This window comes from Papilio xuthus, unplaced genomic scaffold (genome assembly GCF_000836235.2).
Source record: "Papilio xuthus unplaced genomic scaffold, Pxut_1.1 DF827461.1, whole genome shotgun sequence".
NCBI classification, from domain to species: Eukaryota; Metazoa; Arthropoda; class Insecta; order Lepidoptera; family Papilionidae; genus Papilio; species Papilio xuthus.
The window spans coordinates 3,084,329-3,106,138 of NW_013531188.1; the positions used below are offsets into that span (position 1 = coordinate 3,084,329).

The 21,810-nt window shown below is 32.4% G+C and overlaps 3 protein-coding genes across 3 annotated transcripts in view; 1 reads left to right on the forward strand and 2 right to left on the reverse strand.

Moving 5' to 3' along the window:
* hwt (SH2 domain-containing adapter heavyweight) overlaps nt 1–21,810 on the forward strand; it is an 84,093-nt gene that overhangs the window by 5,067 nt on the left and 57,216 nt on the right. The window lies entirely within an intron of this gene.
* On the reverse strand, nt 4,753–7,976 carry CPR20 (cuticular protein RR-1 motif 20). The gene is made up of 4 exons (XM_013314440.1): nt 7,913–7,976; nt 7,153–7,841; nt 6,780–6,992; nt 4,753–6,544 (listed from the first exon to the last, which is right to left on the reverse strand). Exons 1-4 carry the CDS (start codon nt 7,919–7,921, stop codon nt 4,753–4,755), a joined length of 2,703 nt encoding a protein of 900 aa, XP_013169894.1. The 5' UTR covers nt 7,922–7,976.
* On the reverse strand, nt 9,277–12,159 carry CPR21 (cuticular protein RR-1 motif 21). Its single transcript, NM_001311890.1, is given in 4 exon segments — nt 9,277–9,885; nt 10,231–10,443; nt 11,142–11,800; nt 12,147–12,159. Coding segments are annotated over 4 exon segments (1,224 nt in total). The 5' UTR covers nt 12,156–12,159; the 3' UTR covers nt 9,277–9,542.

A 21,810-nucleotide genomic window follows, 5' to 3' on the forward strand; every position in this document is an offset into this window, starting at 1 on the left:
CTGCATATTCCTTTTTACATTCAAAAATCCACTAACATATTCTATGCGTACACTATCAAGGAATTAAACGAAAGGTGGGTTAAACCATAACACTATTACATCGGCATTAAAACCGCTCGAGTGTTCCCTTCGGCCATGCGATAATTCAGTTCAGTTTGAGATGGCTGTAATTGAAAATGTCGATCGGTGCGATGTTCATTTTCCACTAATTAATCGCTATGATGACATTGCGTCCCCTAATACTACATAACCATACCTATATTTACATTCATAACTAGGTTTTACTAATGGTAGACGCCAGAAAAAGCATCAGTTTCACGAATTGGTCGGCTCATTTAGTGAAATACCATGACCACACAGAAGATAGGCGTGACGTAGAATTAATTCCGCATTTCGGCCTTCCAGTGTGCTTCCGGAGGCCTTATTTTAGTCCCCTCCTACTTTCCACTTATTGTATGCAAGGGATGGGAAAGGGAAGTGGATTTGACGGACACGGGGAGTCACAACAGTGTTTGTCACAACTAAAAAAGGCTGTCGGTCAATAAAAAAAGAAAGTTAACATCCAGAAGCTACAGCTATCCGTTTGAGCCAGTCCGTGTACGGTGGCCTCTTTTTTTTACCGAATACTCAAGTTACATGAGCCTGTTGGATAGGTAAAGTAACTTATGGGATTTTTTTTTAAATATATTACTTCTTACTAATATTATAAATGAGAATGTTTAGATGAATGGATGGATGGAATGTGTGTTAGAAGTTATCATCAGACCGGTTGAAAAGATCTCGATTAAATTTAGCATGGATGTAGAACATAATTTGGAAGAACACATAGGCTACTTGTAAGGCTTTTTTTAAATTCAGCGCGGTCGGAATCGCGAGCGACAGCTAGTTTTAAGTATACTAATTTACTGTTATAAGTATATTTAGAAATTATTTGAGGGAGAACAAACATACAGACAAAAGAATAATGTATAAAATGAATGTCTTTGCCAATCATTGTAAACGATAATTATTTATTAATGATGATGTGTTTACGTAAATTACATTTTTAATACACTATAGTTTACTTCTAAGTATTACGATTACTGATTCGACTTGAGGAAAAAGCCTTTATGTGTATAATTTTTTATACATTAAGTGTGGTTTGTATAAAGTTGGTGTGTGATTTTATCAGGTCTGTTTATGGTTTACGTAGGATTGTCTCGTATCACTAATGTTCTGCGAAGTTTACAAGTGTGAGAATTACTAACATTCGGCTTTCTGACTCACTAAAGGTACGATATTTTTTAGAATGACTGACTTGAATGGGCTATCAAATACACACGGGTTTTATAGTGTCGACAATACGAGTTTATTTAGTGTAGAATAAATAAAAAGCAACTTTTTTTCATTGAAAAAAAAAAAAAATGCTACGAATCCCATTTCTTTCGAATTTTAATAAAGAATAGCGATCGAATCGTTGTGTCTGTTTGTTTTTAATTTGACTTATCTAATAAGTGAAGAATTGTGTTAACAACGGTTTTGTATATTTTTTATTCATATTATTATAAAAACAAAAACTTTCGCATAAGTACTTAACATTTCAACTTGTTACGACTATGAAATTATTCAAACTTTCGTGAGACATTATACCAAACTGATATAAAAACACGGCTAAACATTCACGTGTATACGTCCGGTGGCGGCACCGTCTAGTTTCGAGCCCATCGGGGGCCCTTCATCAGGATGAGTGGTACTGTTATTATTTCGCGGACGCGGAGCGAAAATATTCAGTGAGCGACGCCAAACGCATTTGAGTTCATTTGTTTAAGACTCAAAAGCAATGTAGTTTCTACTAGCCTAGCATGTGTAGATTCCTTTTGCTATCGTTACACTCAACCTTTAGCTAACTGGATGAATAGCCAGACGAGTCTTTGACACATTCTAACAATACAATCCAGTGAGTTTTCATTCTATTAAAAGCTAATGCAATAATGATGTTTATGTATTGTCCTTATTTTTTCAAAGACGATGTCAGAGATAGCAATATGTAGTAGCGCATATTGAGGAGACAAATTCTAAGATTTATTATTTATGTTTTAATATTTTTCTACTATGCTCTTTACATAAAATAACATTTCTTATTTTACGTAAATATGCTTGCTCGGATTAGAGTATTGTGTAAATAACGTTTGCCCAAACATACCCCTTAATTTGGATAGTCTGGCGACGCGACGCAATCAGCCGTGTGTATTATATATCCTTTGCCTTTATGTGTTTACGTTCATGCTTATACATACGTTATGTATATAGTCTTTCTACTCTTTATAGATACACTATTATCCTAAATGAATATATATATAACAGTAAATATTCGTACTAGCTGTCGCCCGCGACTCGGTCCGCGTGGAATTAAAAAAAACTTAATAAGTAGCTTATGTGTTCTTCCAGACTATGTTCCACATGTGTGTTAAATTTCATCAAAATCTGTTGTGTCGTTCCAGAGATAACTTCAAACAAACATCCATCCATTCGCATTTATAATATTAGTAAGATTTGTTACTTCACAATTTATATTTACGATGTTATGTAACTAATGTTTAATAATATAAATAGAAAACACATAATCTTAGCTTTTGAATAAAACCATGATTGCTTTGCCCTTGGCTTCTTCTAAAGTCAAAGGTTTCTCCTTAAAAGGAAAGACGTGATCTGAATTTTGGGATAAAAAATATTAGTCGGCGGTAACATGAAATGAATGGCAATCCTTGATTCCTAAAACTCTTGATATTCTTATACTTTAAAGCTTAAGCAATAAGAGTTATATTCGTTTAACACAAATCGTAATGTAAAAACCTAAAAAAATAAAATAATATCAACATCTCCAAGCAGCCAGAGCTTAATGTTTATTGAGGATGACGATTTTGTTTAGAATACGTATGTCCATTCCCTTGGGATTTAATTCAAATAAAATATTTAGAATTCAAAGATTCTCCAGTAAGACGTGATTAAAACGATATTTCTGCAAGGAATGACTTTATTCGACATCATATGTTAACACATAATTTGAGAATTATAGGATAAAGAAATCATACTAATATTATAAATGTGAATGTTTAGATGGATGGATGGATGTTTGAATGTATCTCCGAAATTTTGCACTCATATATAAAATAGTTGGGAACAACACATAGGATACTTATTATGTTTTTTTTTATTCCTCGAGTACGGAGTTGCGGGCAACAACTAGTAGTGTTAGAATGAAAATCCAAAAATGTGGCAGAGTATTGACCCAACACTAGCCTTACTAAAATGTCGACGTTTGTGTCCCCTCACTATTCATTCTGGCACTGGACTTTGTAACGAAAGCATTCGCGCTTACTGATTCTAACTAATAATGTCTAGAAGTATTTTATAATATCTCTAAAATAAAGCACAAAATAACCTATAAGACAGTTTTTGTAATACTTCTTACTACTATTATAAATATTAATGTTTGGATGGATGTTGGAAGATATTTACAGAACGGCTGCATGGATTTTGTTATAATTTTACATAGATGTAGAACATAGCCTGGAAGACAACATAGGCCAATTGTTTTAAATCCATGCGGTCGGATGACGGTGTCGCGGGCGAAACTTAGTCTGGTTATAAATCTGAAATACGATAGCTTAGTACTGATATATTTCAAATCGTGTGGATAAAAGATTATGGAAGAAAACTTAATAGATTTAATTAAGACTGAACGATACTCAGTAATTGAACAATAACATTCTGTTCCGTTACGTTTTTGCTTTCACTGATGCTACTCTTAGCGAGAACTGATCTTGATATAATTTCTTCTGAAAAACAACTGAGTGATGAAAAAGTTCTTAGAAAATTCATCTCACGTCACGCTTTCAGTGTCGACAGCGAGATTGATTATGTATTCTTGCTTATTTATACTTATAAAATTCATTACTTTTCTGTTAAAGTACATAATTGGGCTTATTATATTATGTGAATGTAATAATCTTACTAATATTACAAACTAGCTGTCGCCCGCGACTCCGTCCGCGTGAATATATAAAAAAAACTTAATTAGTGTAGTCCACCCATCTAAACATTCGCATTTATAATATTAGTAAGTTAAATAAAAAGCAGCTCTTAAAGGGATAAATTCGAAAAAAAATGAATAAATAGTATCCTATGTCCGTCTCCTGGCTCTAAGCTCCTCACCAATTTTCAACCAAATCGGTAAAGTCGTTCTTGAGTTATAAATAGCGTAACTAACACGACTTTCTTTTATACATACAGTATATGAAATTAAAAATGAACAGAACAGAAATTAAAAATTCTTATATATACAAAGATGCGTAACTTTAGATGGATGGATGTTTGTTTGAAGGTATTTCCGTAACCCTTCTACAGATCTTAATGAAATTTCCCATAGATGTAGAACATAGTCTGGAAGAACACGTAAGCATTTTATTAAGATTTTTTTAATTCCGCACGAACGGATTCGTAGGTGACAGCTAGTAGAATATAAAAATAAGAAAGTATGTGAACATTAGATGTGATTATAATTTCTTTTATAATGTTCACTTTTCCTTTTAAAATGTGCAATAAATCTAAAAATAAACATATTATTTACACGTAAATATATAGAATGAATTAAATTAATTCGTTTAATTTAAAATCAAATCGGACTTCTAAACTATTTATTAATAATTTAATTTATATAAAAAAAATTAATTATATTTACATTATGAAACTATAATTATAATCACAATTTACTTATAAATATACTGGTGGTAGATAGCTCCTTGTTGAAGGTCCAGCCCGACCTAAATGCGGTAATTTTACTGAGTAAAGATTCTGAGAATTTTGTGTATTATTTTCTTGTTCTTTGGTATTCGATTTTCTTACATTATTACGCTGTATCACTTTATAATTCTTTAAAATACCGCGTATTTCTTGTTGTTGCGGTTGTAATAGATAATTATTTTGATTTGCTGCCGTCTCTTGTTTAAATTTCTTTATCGATTCATTGTTCAAATCATTAGATCCGTTATTATCATTGTTTACTTGCAGTGGTTTTCTTTTTGTTTTTAATTTATTTGATTCGAAAACGTTTTTATTAATTACATAATATAATACGTCTGTTGTATCAAACGGTCTTTTTTCGTTTGATTTTATATCATTTGGAGTTTTTGCTTCATTTTTATTTTTTGGAGATGTTATTATAACGTATTGTTGATCAGAATCAATTGATTTTGGTGTTGTATTAATAATTGAATTTTTGTAGTATTCTTTATTGATGTCATTTTGTAAATTATTTCTTTGTATGTTAGAATTTTTTGCCTTGAAAAGATTTCTTAGGAATATATTGTCTCGAAGCATTTCATTGATATTGTCTTCGGTAGTAGTAACTTTATTGCTTTGTGATGTAATTTCTTGTCGCTTTGGTAGTATTCTTACTTCCTGAATCTTATCCTTATTCTCTTGATTATATATCATATTATTATCAGATGGGATTGTGGTACTAGAAGAGCTTCTGTCTTCATTAATATTTGCTTCATAATTGTTGTAATAGTGGCTGTATTTAGTATCAGATTCGTTTCTTAAATATTCGAATGTTGAATATTTCTCTTTGTTATCTGAATATGGAGCTATGTATTTAGGTTTATAAGACACAGATTCATAGTCTAACCATTGAGGTGTATCAGTAGAAACTGCAAAAGTGTATGGATTTGCTTTAATAGCTTCGTCAGATTTAATTGTTTGGGTACTGTTCAAATTATTCTCGAATTTGTCATATTCATCATTGAATTGATGAAAGGTATTTTCGTTACCTGAAGTCTTAGCTGTAATAGTCTTCTGATTATTTATACTATAATAGTAATTATTTTCGGAAGTGTTATTGTCATTCATAATTTTAATATTATTTGATTTTGGTTGCTGTTCTCGAATGAAATCGTAATCTGAATTAGTGTATGAATTTTCATAATTCCTAATAGCTTTTGAATATTCTATTGGAGACATTTCATTAAAATTTATGATTACATCATCACCTTCGCTAGAAGATCTTGATATAAGATTTTTTGTAGGATTTAAGTTTTCGGTATTACTATTTGAACCGTATTGCCATCTCCATAAAGCTTTTGCATTTTCAGACTCTTTTGATATTAGATTGGGTTGGCTTGAATCATAATTTACTAACTGTGGTAAACTTGATTTTTGAGGTTTATTCAAAGGTAAACTTGCGCCTTGTGATGCTAGAAATGTGACTTGAGGTTCAAGATTTTCAAAATTTGTATTTCTTTTAAATTTATCTTCAGTAAATTCTATATTTTGATTTATAGCTTCTTTGGAATTCGTTGATGATGTTAAATCGTTTTGTGAAGATCTTTGTGAAATGCCAAAAGAAAATGCTTCCGGTGTTCGTCCAGTAAATAAATTATTTTGTACTGGGACATAATTTTGATTGTTTTTATCGTTATTATAAAAACTGTCACTTTCATCATCATAATAATATCTTAGATGTGGTGGTTTCTTTGCTTCCTCGGCAAGATTGTATTGAACGGATCTAAAAATGAAATGGTAAAGTTGATGATCGTCTACTATACTCTACAATTTCAGTATGTAACAATCAGTCAAATGAGTTGTATGGTGTTTTAGTGTCATTTCTGCTCCTCCTATGTACAAAAACCTGACCACTAATAGATTGATCCTAATTTTGATAAGTATTACAAAGTTCATGCTGGCAATAAACCTGGTTCTATGTTAGGAGTTCGTATATATGTATAAAAATATTAACAAACCTTTGTATAATCTCAGGAACAGGTGGTGGAACTGGCAAATGATCACCGGTTGCTCGATATCCATTAGAATCAGCAATGTAGTGTACTGTATATGTTTGGCCATTGTCACCAACATATGAATATGAACCTTCAACAACTTGATTCTCCTTGTCAGTACCCAAGTTTTCCATACGACTGTGCTGAACGTAATGAGTTTGATCCGCACCTAAGGCTCTGTCGACAGAAAAACAGTTTGAGAAAATTATTCACTTGTCGACAAAAGTTTTGAAATAAACAATTGTTTTAAACATGTTCAAACGTTCTTTTTAGACACTCTTGAAACTGGGCCGAAATAAATTAGACATTATTTATTAATATAATTTATGTAACTTACTCGTAGCTGAAGCTTCCATCCAAATCCATCTCGTTGGACAATCTTAGTATAGGTATTGCGATCTCTGTGGTAGACTGTATGTACACATTTGGTGGAGGGGCGTAGTGTACATTGTGAAATGAAGCTTTTTGTTCAAGGTCCTGATTATTTATATTATCTGTAGATATTATGAACTTCTTAGAAGCAGTATTTGTAGTTTTTGTTGCTTCTGTAGGCGGTGTTACTTGTGCCGATGCTTTGCTATCCATTCTATCAATTTGTTTATAATTTAATACTTGCGTATTAATAGGAAATGTTCTCCTTTCTGCTTCTTTAACGTTTGAATTTATTTTAGTTTGATTGTACGTGAATGGAGTTGGTACAGATTTATTAAACCTTTCATTGTTTTCTATTCTTCTTTGCAATCCATCTTTGTAATCGGTTGTTGGTGTTAATAAAATTGGAAATGATGTTGGAAATGCGTTCGATAATTTAGCCTGAATTGATGGTAAAAGTTTATATGGATCGTCATAATTGTTTGACGCGAAATATGGACTTAAAGTTTGAAATTCTGATGGAATATAAATAGACCTATCTGATGTAACCATTGAATTTGTCAATGGATAGTTTTGTGGTAAAGGAAATTGTCCTTGATGAACTTTTTGACCATTTACATAAACAAATACGTTAACGTACAAGAAAAAGTACACCTGAAACAATGTTTTTATGATTTAAATATTATTTAATTGATGAATTAAAATTATATTTAGGTATTACTTACCAGCTTCATTTTTCCTTAATTTGTAATCCATAAAATTCTATATCACGTCACTCTTTAACACAGATAGAAGAAAGACTGATAATGAAATTGAATTCCGCATACATTTATACACACGCAAGATCGTGTTCAGGCATTCGTGAAAATATCACTTGATATGTTTTCTCTTATGTTATTACTGACACAGTTTTGCCATTTTTTTATATTATGTTATGTTAATGATTTTGCTTGTTAAAGAAAATCAAAAGTCACTTCCAATCTTCAATAACTTGAGCAAGTACAAATTAAACGAGACAGCTTAAAAGCTTATTTCGACTTGTAATGAAAAAAAAAATCGACCATTTATTTTGGTACGTGCATTTAGGTTAAATCTTTACTTTATAAATTTTCTACAAATTTTGTCTTTATTATGATTTTATTAAGTAAAATATTTTTAACAAAAATTGCGTGTTTTTAGCAATATTATTAAACTAAACTTAAGCGTCCTTATTCTGTCAATCTAACGTGTACTTACTTTGATTTCTTATCCTTCTTTAAGTAAAATTCTACAGTCAGATGTTCGTGTTTTGTGGATTTTATGGCACAAAAATAATCATTAATTTTGATATGATTCAGAGTTTGTAAATGTAATATTTCGGTGTTTCTATGTAATTTTATAACAGTGTAAAATATTTTACGTGTGAACGCACTCTTGAAAATTTGTAACTTTTATAATAGCTAAGTCAATGCCCTTATAAACTGGTTAGTATTAAATTTCTTGGTTCAAGGTCTGGGCCGTATGATACTAAATTTTATTTTAGTAGCTGCAGGTTGTCTTTTTTGGGTTTATAGCCGATGTTAGCCTTGAAGGGGTCACGACGTCATCGGATTGCAAGGTATAATGCGATCCAATCTTTATGTCTGCATAAAACGAAACGCTGCACTATACGCAATTATAGTTATAAGGTAAAGGGAAACGTTTGTCCGCTTCCTCAACTTGCAGTGGGCCCACCGGAAACTTACCTGCAAGGCTTGCGTATACAGTGAACCACGAGCTTCTATAAAGTTTGAATCTTGTAATATACGAACTCCAATATGTCCCTGAACCTTTTTAAGTCGTTTAAACTTTTTTTTTTAATTTGTTTAGGCTAAGAACTTGCTACGTGCTTTCATCTAAAACTTGATATAAATGTAGTACGGAAATTGTTAGGTAAGGATTGTCACGTTGGTCCCATTAAATAGCTAACTTTTATCAAGTATTCGTCTATCGAAGTATCTACAAGCGTACAAGAAGGAGAATGGTTGTAAAGATATCCCGATTCGTAATAGTCAAGGCTTAGTAATACTGTTTTTTGAGCATATTTAAGGAAATAAATAAAATAAATTTATAATTTACATTACATTTAATTAACTTAAAAGTAAATCACACACATTTATGGCAACGATAATAATATAATTACAAATTAGTAATCAAGTGCACAATAAATATCGTGCACAAGATTGCTTATTTAATTATTTTAAATCCTTCCATTCATATTGTAATATTTAATAATTTAAATTAAATATTAAAATATAATTTAATTGCCATTTGTCTTATGTTTGCAATTCAAATTATTTATCGTTGCCGTATAATTTACGTTTCTAATATCGCAGATTATTTGCCGTAGCCCGATTGGTGATAATTCTGTTGAGGTTGGGTTTGTTGTGGGTAGTAGGTTTGTTGATTTTGTTGGGGATAGTAGCTTTGTTGCTGCTGTGGGTAGTAAGTTTGCTGTGGTTGTTGAGGATAAACCGCGGGTTGCTGTGTTGGTTGCATTGGTGTTTGAGTCTGTTGCGGGTAGTAAACTGGTTTCTGTGTTTGTTGTGGGTAGTACACTTGTTGAGGATTTTGTGTCTGTTGTGGGTACATCTGTGGTGGATTCACTGATTGAGTTGGTTGTTTATTCTTCTCCGCTTCAGCTTTAGCAGCCTCTTCTTTTGCGTTTTGGTCGATGGCACTGTGAAAAAAAATATTCAATGATACTTCTGGTTTAAGAATATGAGAGTATAATTTCTCGACTCTCAATAGCACTTAAATGGTCTTCAAGATGTTTTTCTTTGTTTAAAATTACGTTGTTTTTAAGAGTCTTTTTCGGATATATTATTGGCTTTATAACGGCCATTGCTATTTATATATGAATAACTTATTTCATTCACAAAAACTTTCGATGCTTGTGTGGGTCAGACTTTTTTTTATAGGAGAAGGGGGGCTTACTTAAAAAACTTTTAACTGCGAATGTCTTCTTATGTGGTCTAAACATAGAAATAAATACATATTTCTATGAATGTTTTGTGGTACTTACGCTTGGATCGCGGGGGGAACTGGTGGTGGAGTTGGGAGATGGTCTCCGGTGGCATGGTAGCCGCTCTCATCGGCCCAGTACGTGACAGTGTAGACTTTGCCGTTGTTGTCGGTGAATGAGTACCATCCCTTCTTCACGATACTCTCATCAGTTGCCTTAGGATTTGTGAAGTATCCCTCTTCGCCAACGTGTGTGCCGTCTGCGATCTCGTATCTGAAGTAACGTAATTTTTAGTTGCTATGCAATCAGATGAAATGTAAACTTTGACTTGTGTATTGAGAAAAAAACAAAAGAAAATGTACAAAATTGTATTCAAACACCGTGTCTTTTTTATTTAATTGACCTTTGTCACAACAAAGTAATTTTGTTACTTTAGAAGACAAGACAGGTGTGAAGAATCTATACATGTTTTATTCGTAAGTAACTGTTAACTTAACATTTTTAATTTTAAATCAGTTAAAAAAAAAACCTTTATTAAAGCACAGGTGCTATAAATATACTATACACGCGATAGCTAAAATTTCGTTGTCTGTCAAGAATTTTATGGTACAGTTAAATTGCTATGATAACCGGATTGGAAGTCGTTTACGCGAAACCGATCGAATATTGACCGTTAGCCGCCTTTTATTTCCCACATTATGCTTAAAATTCGGAGATGGCTCATTTTTATTTTTTTGACGGAATTAATCGAATACGCTATATATGCATTTTATAATATTTCTTATCTTTAACACTGTTATATCTTCTGTTTTAAAAAGTTTAAATTGAGGGTTACCTTTTAGTTATTAATTTCAGTGCCATTAATGTTTGAATTTAACTTTTATAAAAAGGAATTTATAATCTAATGTACACAATTTTATGATTATTGTACAAAAATTTACGATGAAAAAAATTATTGTGCAAAAACTTACTCGTATTTGTAGCTGCCATTTTCTCCATAGGATTGTTCATTTTTGATCACAGCTACAGTCGGTGTCGATGATGTGGTGGTTGTGGTTGGCACTGGTTGTGGTTGCTGTGGTCGTTGAGGTTGTTGTGGTTGCTGTTGTTGGTTCCAATTGTTGTTTTGCCAATTGTTATTGTTCCATGAGTTCTGTGGGGACACGTAGTTGTTCTGTGGACGGCCGTGGTTGCCTTGTTGTTGGTTCTGGTTCCATGTGTTCTGAGGCGGATCATTTTGGACTGGGTAATAGCTCTGGGTGGGAGGTATGTAGTTACTACTAGTGGGAATGTTTACTGTACTTTGGGAGGGTACGTAGTTACTGACTGGAATTGGAGTACTGGTGGGTACGTAGTTACCAAAATTTTGAGTGGGAGTGCTTTGTGAAGGTATGTAGTTACTAGGGGAAGGGTTCCAAGGTCTCTGTGGCGTCTGGCTCGGAGGAACGTAGGGCGGAGGCGCGGCTGTTGGCTGGTAGTACTGTGCAAAGTTATTCCTAACACCAGACTGTGCTGCTACTTGGTCATATTTAAATAGTTCCTCGGTCGCTGAAACATCTTGATCCTCGAAATTTGCTTCTGGTTCTTCGGAAGCAAATGTCAGCGCCAAAAAGGCGGCGGTTATAAATACCTGAGGATTAAAATTAAATTATTAATTTTTAATATTATGCTATAACACAAATTAAATTAATGTTAAAAGAATTAAATTAAATGCTTGTTTTAATGGTTTTAATAAATAATCTGGCAAAAAGACACTTTTAAGCAAAAATGTATGCATTATGGGATCGAATTTTCAAAAATCTAAGTTTTATTTAATTTTTAAATTTTAATACGATTTATAAAACAATATCCATCCAAAATCTGTGACTTCAAAATTATTTTAATTTAATCCCTTCGAAAATGTTTTTAAATTTTTTATCTTTGAATTATATTTGCTTATTTCGCAATATATTTTTTAAAGAAATCCAAGGACTCACCAACTTCATGTTCGTGTCCTTCTGTGGCCGTGGTCAGCTCGATACTGTGGTCACAAGGGGTCGCTCCACATTTTATAGGAAGTATCCTGCGTCGAGGACGCCTTGCATTTTGCGTATGTGCCGCCCAACACAATGACCTCGCTTTTCGATGCCGCATTATTATTATTATATCGAACTAAGGTGACTCTTTCTAAGACGAGCCGAGGAAGAAAAATATCCCACTTGAACTGTAATTTTTTTTAAGCTTTATTTGATTAACTTGTTGTAAAGCACGTTGATGTTTTGTTAAGAAATGTTACTAGTTAGTATTTTAAGGAATAATTACGTTAAGTAATTGCTACGCTCACAATTATTTAAGGGTTTATTAATCAGTCGTTTAGTGTTGATTTCTCATAGAAAAATTTCAATAAAGAACTCACGTAGCGACTATATATTTTTTGAAAATAAAAAACAAAGCGTAATTTTGAGTCAATCGAAGCTACAGAAACATGTTCCAAAAGAAATAGTAATATGTTTTTTACAAATGTTTCGGCAGTAAAAACCTACTGCTAGATCTATACAGATATTTGTCATTAATAATTTACATACACATTGTTTAGTTTGTCTAATTTATTTGGTCAAGGTCACGAGACCAGTAGGCAAGGGCGGGTTAGTTCTTTGTAGCTTTCGTGGGCGAGCCTTATGTCCAGCGATGGACAACTTGACAGATAAACATTAAGCATATATAATTAAGTATTGTTTCTTTGGTATTGGCTGCCTTGTGTTGTTTTTTTTAAGCTTATTAATTTTTGCTGAGAGTAATCTATAATAACGGTGTCTGTTGTACTATTTACTTACTACTACTAGTAGTAAAATCACTAGTGCTTTTACTAATGTTAAGTGAGAAATAGTGAGAGATGGAGTAATTGCTTTTCGCCTACCATAGATGTGATACTAAAATACGTAAAAATTTTTAGAGATACTGTAACTTTTATTTCTAAACAACGATTTATTAGTGTTTAGAGCATAATATTTTTGATCCATCTTTTGAAATACAATGAAAAATATGCTTGTAATTATCAGCCATAGAAAATACTCGAGCAAAAAGTTAACAAAAACATTTCACGCGTATATGCGTAAAGGGTAAGAGACATGCGTTTAATTTTATAACAATAATTACAATATATCAGTTGTAAGTTATTAAATGCGTATTCTGTCGATATTTGTGACGGAGGTATGAATCAACGGACAGGTTTTTCCTTTTGTAACGGTGTTAAAAAAACCTGAACAGTGAGAGAGGGGAAGGATTGGGACGGCTCGAACACTTTTTATTCTCCGACAATGTTGCCATGAATAACCATTCTAATACGATGTGTGAAGTATTGGTTTTGGCAGCGGTTAATGATGTCCACTTGTCCGCTTTATTAAAAAAAATGCAACAAATATATCGAAGTGAACTCATCCGGACCTTTGGGTCTTTTATCTCAGCTTATAGTATTAACAAATACAGGAGTTTTAAATTCAAAATCCTTTTAGTCACACCTTAGAGCTTATTCACACGGGCGCTTTTTTACGACGCGTTAAAAATCCAAGCGTCACGGCGTGCTTTTAAAACGCGACGCTTTTTATCGCACAGTGTTACATTTTGAGCGCTCGGCGAATGATAGTAGAGTGTAGGCGTTCGTCGCTCGAGAGCAGCCAACGCTGTGTTTAATCGCGGCGTTAAAAAAGCGCCCGTATGAATTAGGGTATAAAGATTTGATAACAAAAGAACTGCGCTAAATTTAAAATATTAACATTAGTTTTTCAAGCAGAAGAAGAGAGGCAATTTACGAACTTACATACTTATTGTCACAGGAATTAGTAAGATTGCCTATCTTACTAAGTTACTAACTAATCAAAGATGTTATAGGAGTTTGTGATAGAAGTTGCTCTACTTTAGTACTAAGCGAAGATACGATTCATACAAAAACTACCTTAAAAGTTGATTCAAAGCTCATACATTAGTTTGAAGGTTTAAATAAAACAAGACATATTTATCATTGATTTACAATTTTTGATGTCACTTTTTGTAAATTAATGCCTTAGTTTCTAAGATAACTTAAGTAATTTAAATGAATATCAAATCCATTTTAAAGTTTGCTTTTAGAATTGTAATCACGCGACATTGAACAAATCACAACAAATGAGTAACATAATTTAATTTTGAGTTTATCTTCGTCCTAAGTGGAATCGTATCTTAAGAATAAAACAAGGTATCATATCGGGGCTGAAGACATCAATAACTGAGACGAGACGTTTCCAAATTTTCGTTATGATAGTGTTCTTTGAATTTACTAAATGAGAATAGAGACTACCGTATAAATTACGCTTTTTCAGAAGCAAACCAGCACCACACAGAAGACAGGCATGAAGTGGAAGCAATTTCACGTTTCGTCTGATGAGTGTGCGTGCGTCCCGGAGGCCTAATTTAGTCATCTTTACCTTCCCACCCTTTTTCTTATAAGGAAAGGATGGGAAGTGGAAGTGGACTTTCCGAATGAGAGGATGCATGGGAAGGGAAAATATTTTCTTTCTGTGCATCCTCTCCTCCGTCGATTAAAGGTAGGCAACGCATATGCAATTGCGTATGTCTATGGGCAACCGTCACTTCGCTATTTCTGCGATTTCAGGTGGCCGTTCGCTCGTTTGCCACCTTATGATATAAAAAAAATTAACTAAGCTCTTTAAGACTTGTCTAATCAACATATAACTAACATAGTACATATTTTCGCTAATCCCATAAAATGTATAAAAATATCAATTTTTAATACTTGTTTCGTTAGTTAGTTATTGTAACAAAAATCTTTTTCCATTTCAAGCCCAGAAGGTTCCCGGTGGATTCTTTAGTCCCGGGATCTTAAAATCCCACGCAATCGCTTAAGGATGGCCACCTAGGGGGTTTAAGTGAGTAAAAATCCCACGCAACTCTACCCCAAAAATTCAGAACGTTTATTGTAGCTCCCTCCCCGAAACCATACAATAGGGCCAGTAGTTTGAATTGTGCGTTGCTAAATCACTCAGTTTCTTCTTTTTAGGGTTCCGTACCTCATAGGAAAAAAACGGAACCCTTATAGGATCACTTTGTTGTCCGTCCGTCTGTCTTTCAAGACTCTTTTTCTTAAAAACGCGTGAAGGTATCAAGCTGGAATTTATTTGTATGTATACTTAGATATATACTTAACATACTATGTATACATAATATACTCGGCCATCGATGAGGCATTTTGAAGGTTATGGCAATGGTAAATCATTAATCACCGAAAAACCTTTTATATCGTTGATACAATAATTTAGCTTTAAGCAAAGCTAAATAAAATATGACGTAGCCAGTGCTCTAACTTAAAATAATCGTATGCCAAATATTTGGTTAATTTATGAGAAATTTAACTTATGCATCAAATGAAAAATTGTAGATTTCTGAGATCTAACTCCCAAAAACATATTGCGATCTCTATTTTATGAAGATAATGACTGAGATGACGATACTTTTATGTAGAGACTAGCGATCACCTGAGACTCCGTCTGCTCGGAATTAACAAAAAACATAATTTCTAGCGTCTTTGGTTAGTCATCCAAACTATGTTTTATAAGTATCCCAAATTTCATCGAGATCCGTTCAGCCGTTCAGAAGATCAAACACAGATTCATCCATCCATCCATCTAAACATTCGCATTTATAATATTAGTAAGTTTTTGGTTTCAGTAATCCACGGTAATTGAGATATGGGAATACTGAACCAAATCAATGTTTTGTTTTTCTTCGCTTTCATACAGATGAATTGATATCACATCTCTAGCACACAGGTGCTAGAGATGTGATATCAAACCAAACGGTTATGCAAATAGAGTCGGCATATTGTCTTTGATACGAATTATTGAAATATTTTAAAATTAATTAAAATTAACTGCCTATCAATTAGGCGTAAAATGTAAACGGTTATTATTTGTATAGAATAACTGTATTGTTATAAACAATTCCGTTATCTACGAATGATATTATTGTTTGATTGTGTATGAACGTAGGTCGATCACCTTTTGATGTGGTTAAATGTTATCGTAGTTTTATAACTTTTTATTAAAGATTTACGAAGAAGAGTAATAAAATTAAATCTATTTTCTATTTGTGGAAATGGATTACATGGTGATATTACTAAAGATTAGTTGCAAATAAGAAAACTCAAATATTTAACGATTCTCTACTTAATGTTGTATATAAATTCGAATATAGGCATTACTGTATAAGACATAATGACGTAATTAGGGTGACAAATAGGAAAGGGATAAATCTTACATTATAAATGCGAATGTTTGGATGGATGAACATTTGTTTGAAGGTACATATCTCAAGAACGGCTGAACGGATCTCGATTAAATTTGGCATACATATAGAATATAGTTAAAGAACTCATAGGGTAATAATTATGTTATTTTTATTCCGCGCGGACGGAGTCGCGTGCCACCACTAGTGTTAAATAAAGGACCTGTCTTATATCCTGCTTTGATCTTTTTATTTATACAGCTAATGTATTTTGAAACATATTCATTTATAAAGGATGAATCACTGAAAAGATTAAGTGCTTATCGAATTAAATTTAGTCAAGACATTTTGATCTGAGGTCTTTATGCCAGATGCACTTACAATGTTAATTAATTAGAGATATCTTATTAAATATGATTTTACCGTTTACTAGAAAACAAACAATACTTCTTTTCACCATAGATATATGAACTATAGATTCCTAACCCGAAGCACGAAAGTAAGGCAAAAAACAGTCACACTTTTGATGGGGCAAATTCTGTCAGTGTTGTCATGTAGAGTACATACTGATATCCTTAAATCGACTTTCGATTAGACGTTAAAATTGTATGAAACACTCCATCTATAGGTATATCTATGCTTAAACAAATCTTATATTTAATTTTACAAATTAGATACCGCGGGAGCTGGAATTTTGTACATTCCAAATTAATAAATCTTAAGGGTACGGCTATAATTATTTATATAACAACCAGATTGTTTTATTTTACTTATGTAATATATTTTATTTGTTAATTTATGATGCAATTGAAATTAACGGTACGTCAAATTCGTGTGTAATGACGCTGCGCTGATTTGCGGAACCGTGTTTTCGCGATTATTGACTCAACGGTAAGGTAGCCCTTATTTGTGAATAAACAAACTCAAAATACAGTATCATGGGCGTGTTATTGCGATGGAATTATCAGAAAGATATTCCAGAATTCATTTTTCATATTATATATTAAACTAGCCGTCGCCCGCGACTCCGTCCGCGTACTTATGTATTTACGCGAACGCGAAAACTTAATTAGTGTAGCCTATGTGTTCTTTCAGACTATGTTCTATACGTATGCCAAATTTAATCGACATCCATTCAACCGTTTTAGAGATATCTTCAAACACCCATCCATCCATCCACATCACATCCATCTAAACATTCGCATTTATAATATTAGTAAGTTTAATAAAACTCATCTCTTCAAGGCATAAATTCGAAAAAAAAAGAATAAATAGTATGTTATGTCCATCTCCTGGCTCTGAGCTCCTCACCAATTTTTAGCCATATCGGTAAAGCCGTTCTTGAGTTATAAATAGTGTAACTAACACGACTTTCATTTATATATAGATACATGCTTTCTTGTCGTGTGTGGCTGAGGGGTTAAGCACTTAAAAACTAGCTGTCGGCCGCGACATCGTCCCCACGGAATTAAAAATAAACCTATTTAGTATCCTATTTGTTCTTACAGGCTTTGTTCTCCATGTATGCCAAATTTCATCGAAATCCATGCATCCATTCTGGAGATACTTTCAAACAAACATCCATCCATTTAAACATTCACATTTACAATATTAGTAAGATAATAAAATCTTCTCTTTAATGGTGCTATTAGGTTGAAAAATTCTTACATTTATCTTTTAAATCGTAAATAAATTACATACAATATCTTGATACGACTTCGCTATCTGATTATCTCACGAATATCAGAGACTTATTTACGGATTAACATTAGGTTTAAATTTTTTTCTGCATTCAACAAGTATGTCTCTTAATAAAAATGCATTTTCCTCAAACCTCATTCCCTAATACACGCTATATGTAAATGAGTTCAAATGAATGTTAGTAAAAAAACCATCGCAGAATTTTTGATGTTGCACATAATTTTGTCGCCTAATACTTTTCGAATGCATTCGAATCCAGCTAGTATAATACAATTAGGATTAGTCTACTAATTTTGTTTTGATACCGTAGTCATGGATATGACAAAAGAAATAAAAGTAATAATTTTTCAAACATTCTCTTATACTACTCTGAAGATTCCTTTTATCATCAGCTCACAATACGTCCACACTAAGGGGCTCGGAGCCTACCCTAAGTTAGGGAGACTAGGCCATAGTAAACGATGGCCCAGTGCATTTTGACTTCACACATAGCTTTGAATTTCTTCACAGCTATGTGCAGGTTGCATCAAGATGTTTTCCTTCACCGTAAGAAGCTTTTTTATTAGTATAAAATAATTTTACTACTGTTAATTTATAATCTTTATGAAGAATTTTAATTATATGCAAATATTTTTGCGATAATTGAAACAAATCAATCTTCAAAAGTTTAAATTTAAGAAAATATTTCCTTGATTTCTTTTTAATCTTCACGAATTCGGTCGTACATTAAGTGAATGATGAATGATTGAATAAAACAATTTGATTCATTCGATTTATGACTTCTTTGAAAACGGGATCTTAAGACTCCCGGTAATATATTTATCTGATTTATCATGAATATTTTATAATGATTTATTTTTTATTTTGTGGATATATTTTGGAAGAATTATAGCAAATTTTAGTAAATAATTTTAACTTACTTTCTAGTCACACGAACTGAATGAATTATAACCTAACCTAACCTATAAACTTTTGGCCTTTTCCACAAGAAAATTGGACGCTTTGGTAACGAAATGTATTATTAGGTTCATTTTAGAGCTTGAAGGTCACATTTCACACATCAGACACATTGTATTTTAGTAGAATAAATCTATAAAAAAAACTATTTAAAGGTTTCCAAAGAGTTTTTATGCAAAATATTTTTTTTATATATCTAATGGCTTTGAATATTTGGTCATACAGGCTTGTTATAAAAACTTTTACGAACGCTTCGTATCAACCACTGTTCAAATTGTACGGCTATTAAGGTAGCATCTGTCAGTGATGCGTTTCTACCGCTTGTAAAATATTAAAGCCCCTATACATAATTTTAAAAGTCCGAAATAATTAATTTTATATTTTAAATTACAGGTAATAAATTATTTTAAAAAGGAACAAGGTAAGGTTTTTAAATGAAGTTTTATTTTGTTTTTATTACAATGGATACAAAAGTAGGAACGAAAAAAATAATAATTGTTTGAGATTTTTTTTAATATCCCTTTGCTTTTCCGTGATAATTTCTATTATTTTTTTGATATTTTATAATTTGAGATTATTTCCACCATTAATATTTTCTCAATGCGATTTTTTTCTAAAGTTAAAATTTATAGTTAATATTTTATTATATGCCATTATTAAGTAGTTTGTTTTAAAAGAAAATAAATCCCACTACGAAGGTTGTATATCATTCAACTGACAAGATTAATGCGTCGCTAACTGAAGACGGTAAATTTGACCGATTGTGTTTATTTGCTAAGTTCGGAGCTGTTAATTATTATGTCCAAAAGGATTACATTTGTCAAACGCTAGTTCTGATGTATTGGACAAGGTGAAGTAGACGATGAATTACTTTTTATACGATAATTTACATAATTACTTATAAATGAAAGTAATATTTTAAAAAAGCTGTGTCATTTCGAAGTAAAAAGGGAAAAGAAAAGATTGATCTATAATAATTTTAATTGTGATTTTATAATACTTTAAAAATCTGAGATTTTAACTTGCGGTATTCGATTTGGAAATCTTACTAATATTATGTCGAATATTTAGATGAATGGATGGATGGATGTTTGAAGGTAATTTGGCATAGATGTAGAACATAGTCTGGAAGAGACTTGTTAACTTTTTTTTTTAAATTCCGCACGAACGGAGTTGCGAGCGAATTTTTTAATAATGGTGTGTAAAGTTTGAGTGTTTCTTTAAATGTAACCAATCTTTGCTGGTTTAATTCTAAGTTTATAAGGAAATATTGTGATGATTAAAATAATAGATAACATTTTTTTTTGTGGCAATTTATTAGCCGTTAGTTGAGCGAATATGACAGTTTTGTTAAATTTACTTATGATTTACAAGCAAGATAAAGTTCAAAGGAGATAAATTTTAACCTATATTTATGATTTCGGGGAAATACTTTATACACAAAATTTAAATTGGAGTGTCCGTTTGTAATATTGAAAAAAACGTATTTTACTACATGCATATGAATATATACGCGATACATACACAAAAATAACTTTGTCTGTCTGTCTGTTTGTTTCGGCTAATCTCTGAAATGGCTAGACCGATTTTGACGGGACTTTTATTGGCAGGTAGCTAATGTAATCAGGAGTAACTTAGGCTATCTTTATTTTATAACAAATTGTTTTATTTAAGAAAAATAAAATAGTAATGCAACGTCTAAGTACCGTCCAGTACCGCGCGCAGTTTTAAAATTTCACGCGGACGAAGTCGCGGGCACAGCTAGTTGTTAATATAAATTCAAGAGGACCTCAAGTTTTAAAATTTAGAGTTTAGTGCAACAGGTTTCATATTACAAAAGTTATTGACCCTGAGATGAGTCAGCGCTTGTTTACTCAACGTTTATAATTCTTGAAGGAACTGAGTAATCTTTCAAATGTATCTTTGATAAATGCCCATTTTTGATAGCTTGTATCATCTAGTCATAATTTCTTTGATATTTAGCATCTGTAAAACGGTTCTTGAAAGGTCTCGGATACAAGTAAAGTGAAAAATAAATCATTTTTCTATTAACATATCTAAAATTTTGATATCTAACGTTAATAAATGTTGTTTGCTTTGTATTTGCAAGTAAGACAGCTGTAATCCTAATAGACAAGAACTTTTTGTTTTGTGTAATTTTTTACAAGTCAAATAGTGAGCGACGGGCCGCGTGCGCGTAATAATACAATTACCACTCGATGGGCTCGAAACTAGTCGGTGCCGTCACCGGACGAATATACGTGAGTGTTTAGCCGTGTTTATATATCAGTTTAGTATAATGTCTCACGAAAGTTTGAATAATATAATCAAATACGTTCAAGTTACAAGTATAGTTCAACTAAATCATCTGACCCGGTGGGCATATGTCAAACTAAATTATGATAGCTCACTAGCGCCACTCTGCCAAAATCAAAGAAGTGTCAAGAATTCTTACTGTAGATGGTCTTGTCATGTTTTTTCATGTATGTTCATGTAATTTTCTATGCTTACGTAGTTTTCGACATTAGTTAGCATACTTTGGCGCGAATAGCGCGCTTTCATTACCAAGTCAAGTGTCAGAAATGATTAGTGGGGGGACATAAACATCTACATTTTAGTAAGGCTAGTGTTGTGCCAGTACCCCGGCACAGAGTCGGATTTCTAACAGTTGGTTTTACATATTTTGTGATAGAAATAACACTGAAGCGACTCTCTTATCAGTCCAGG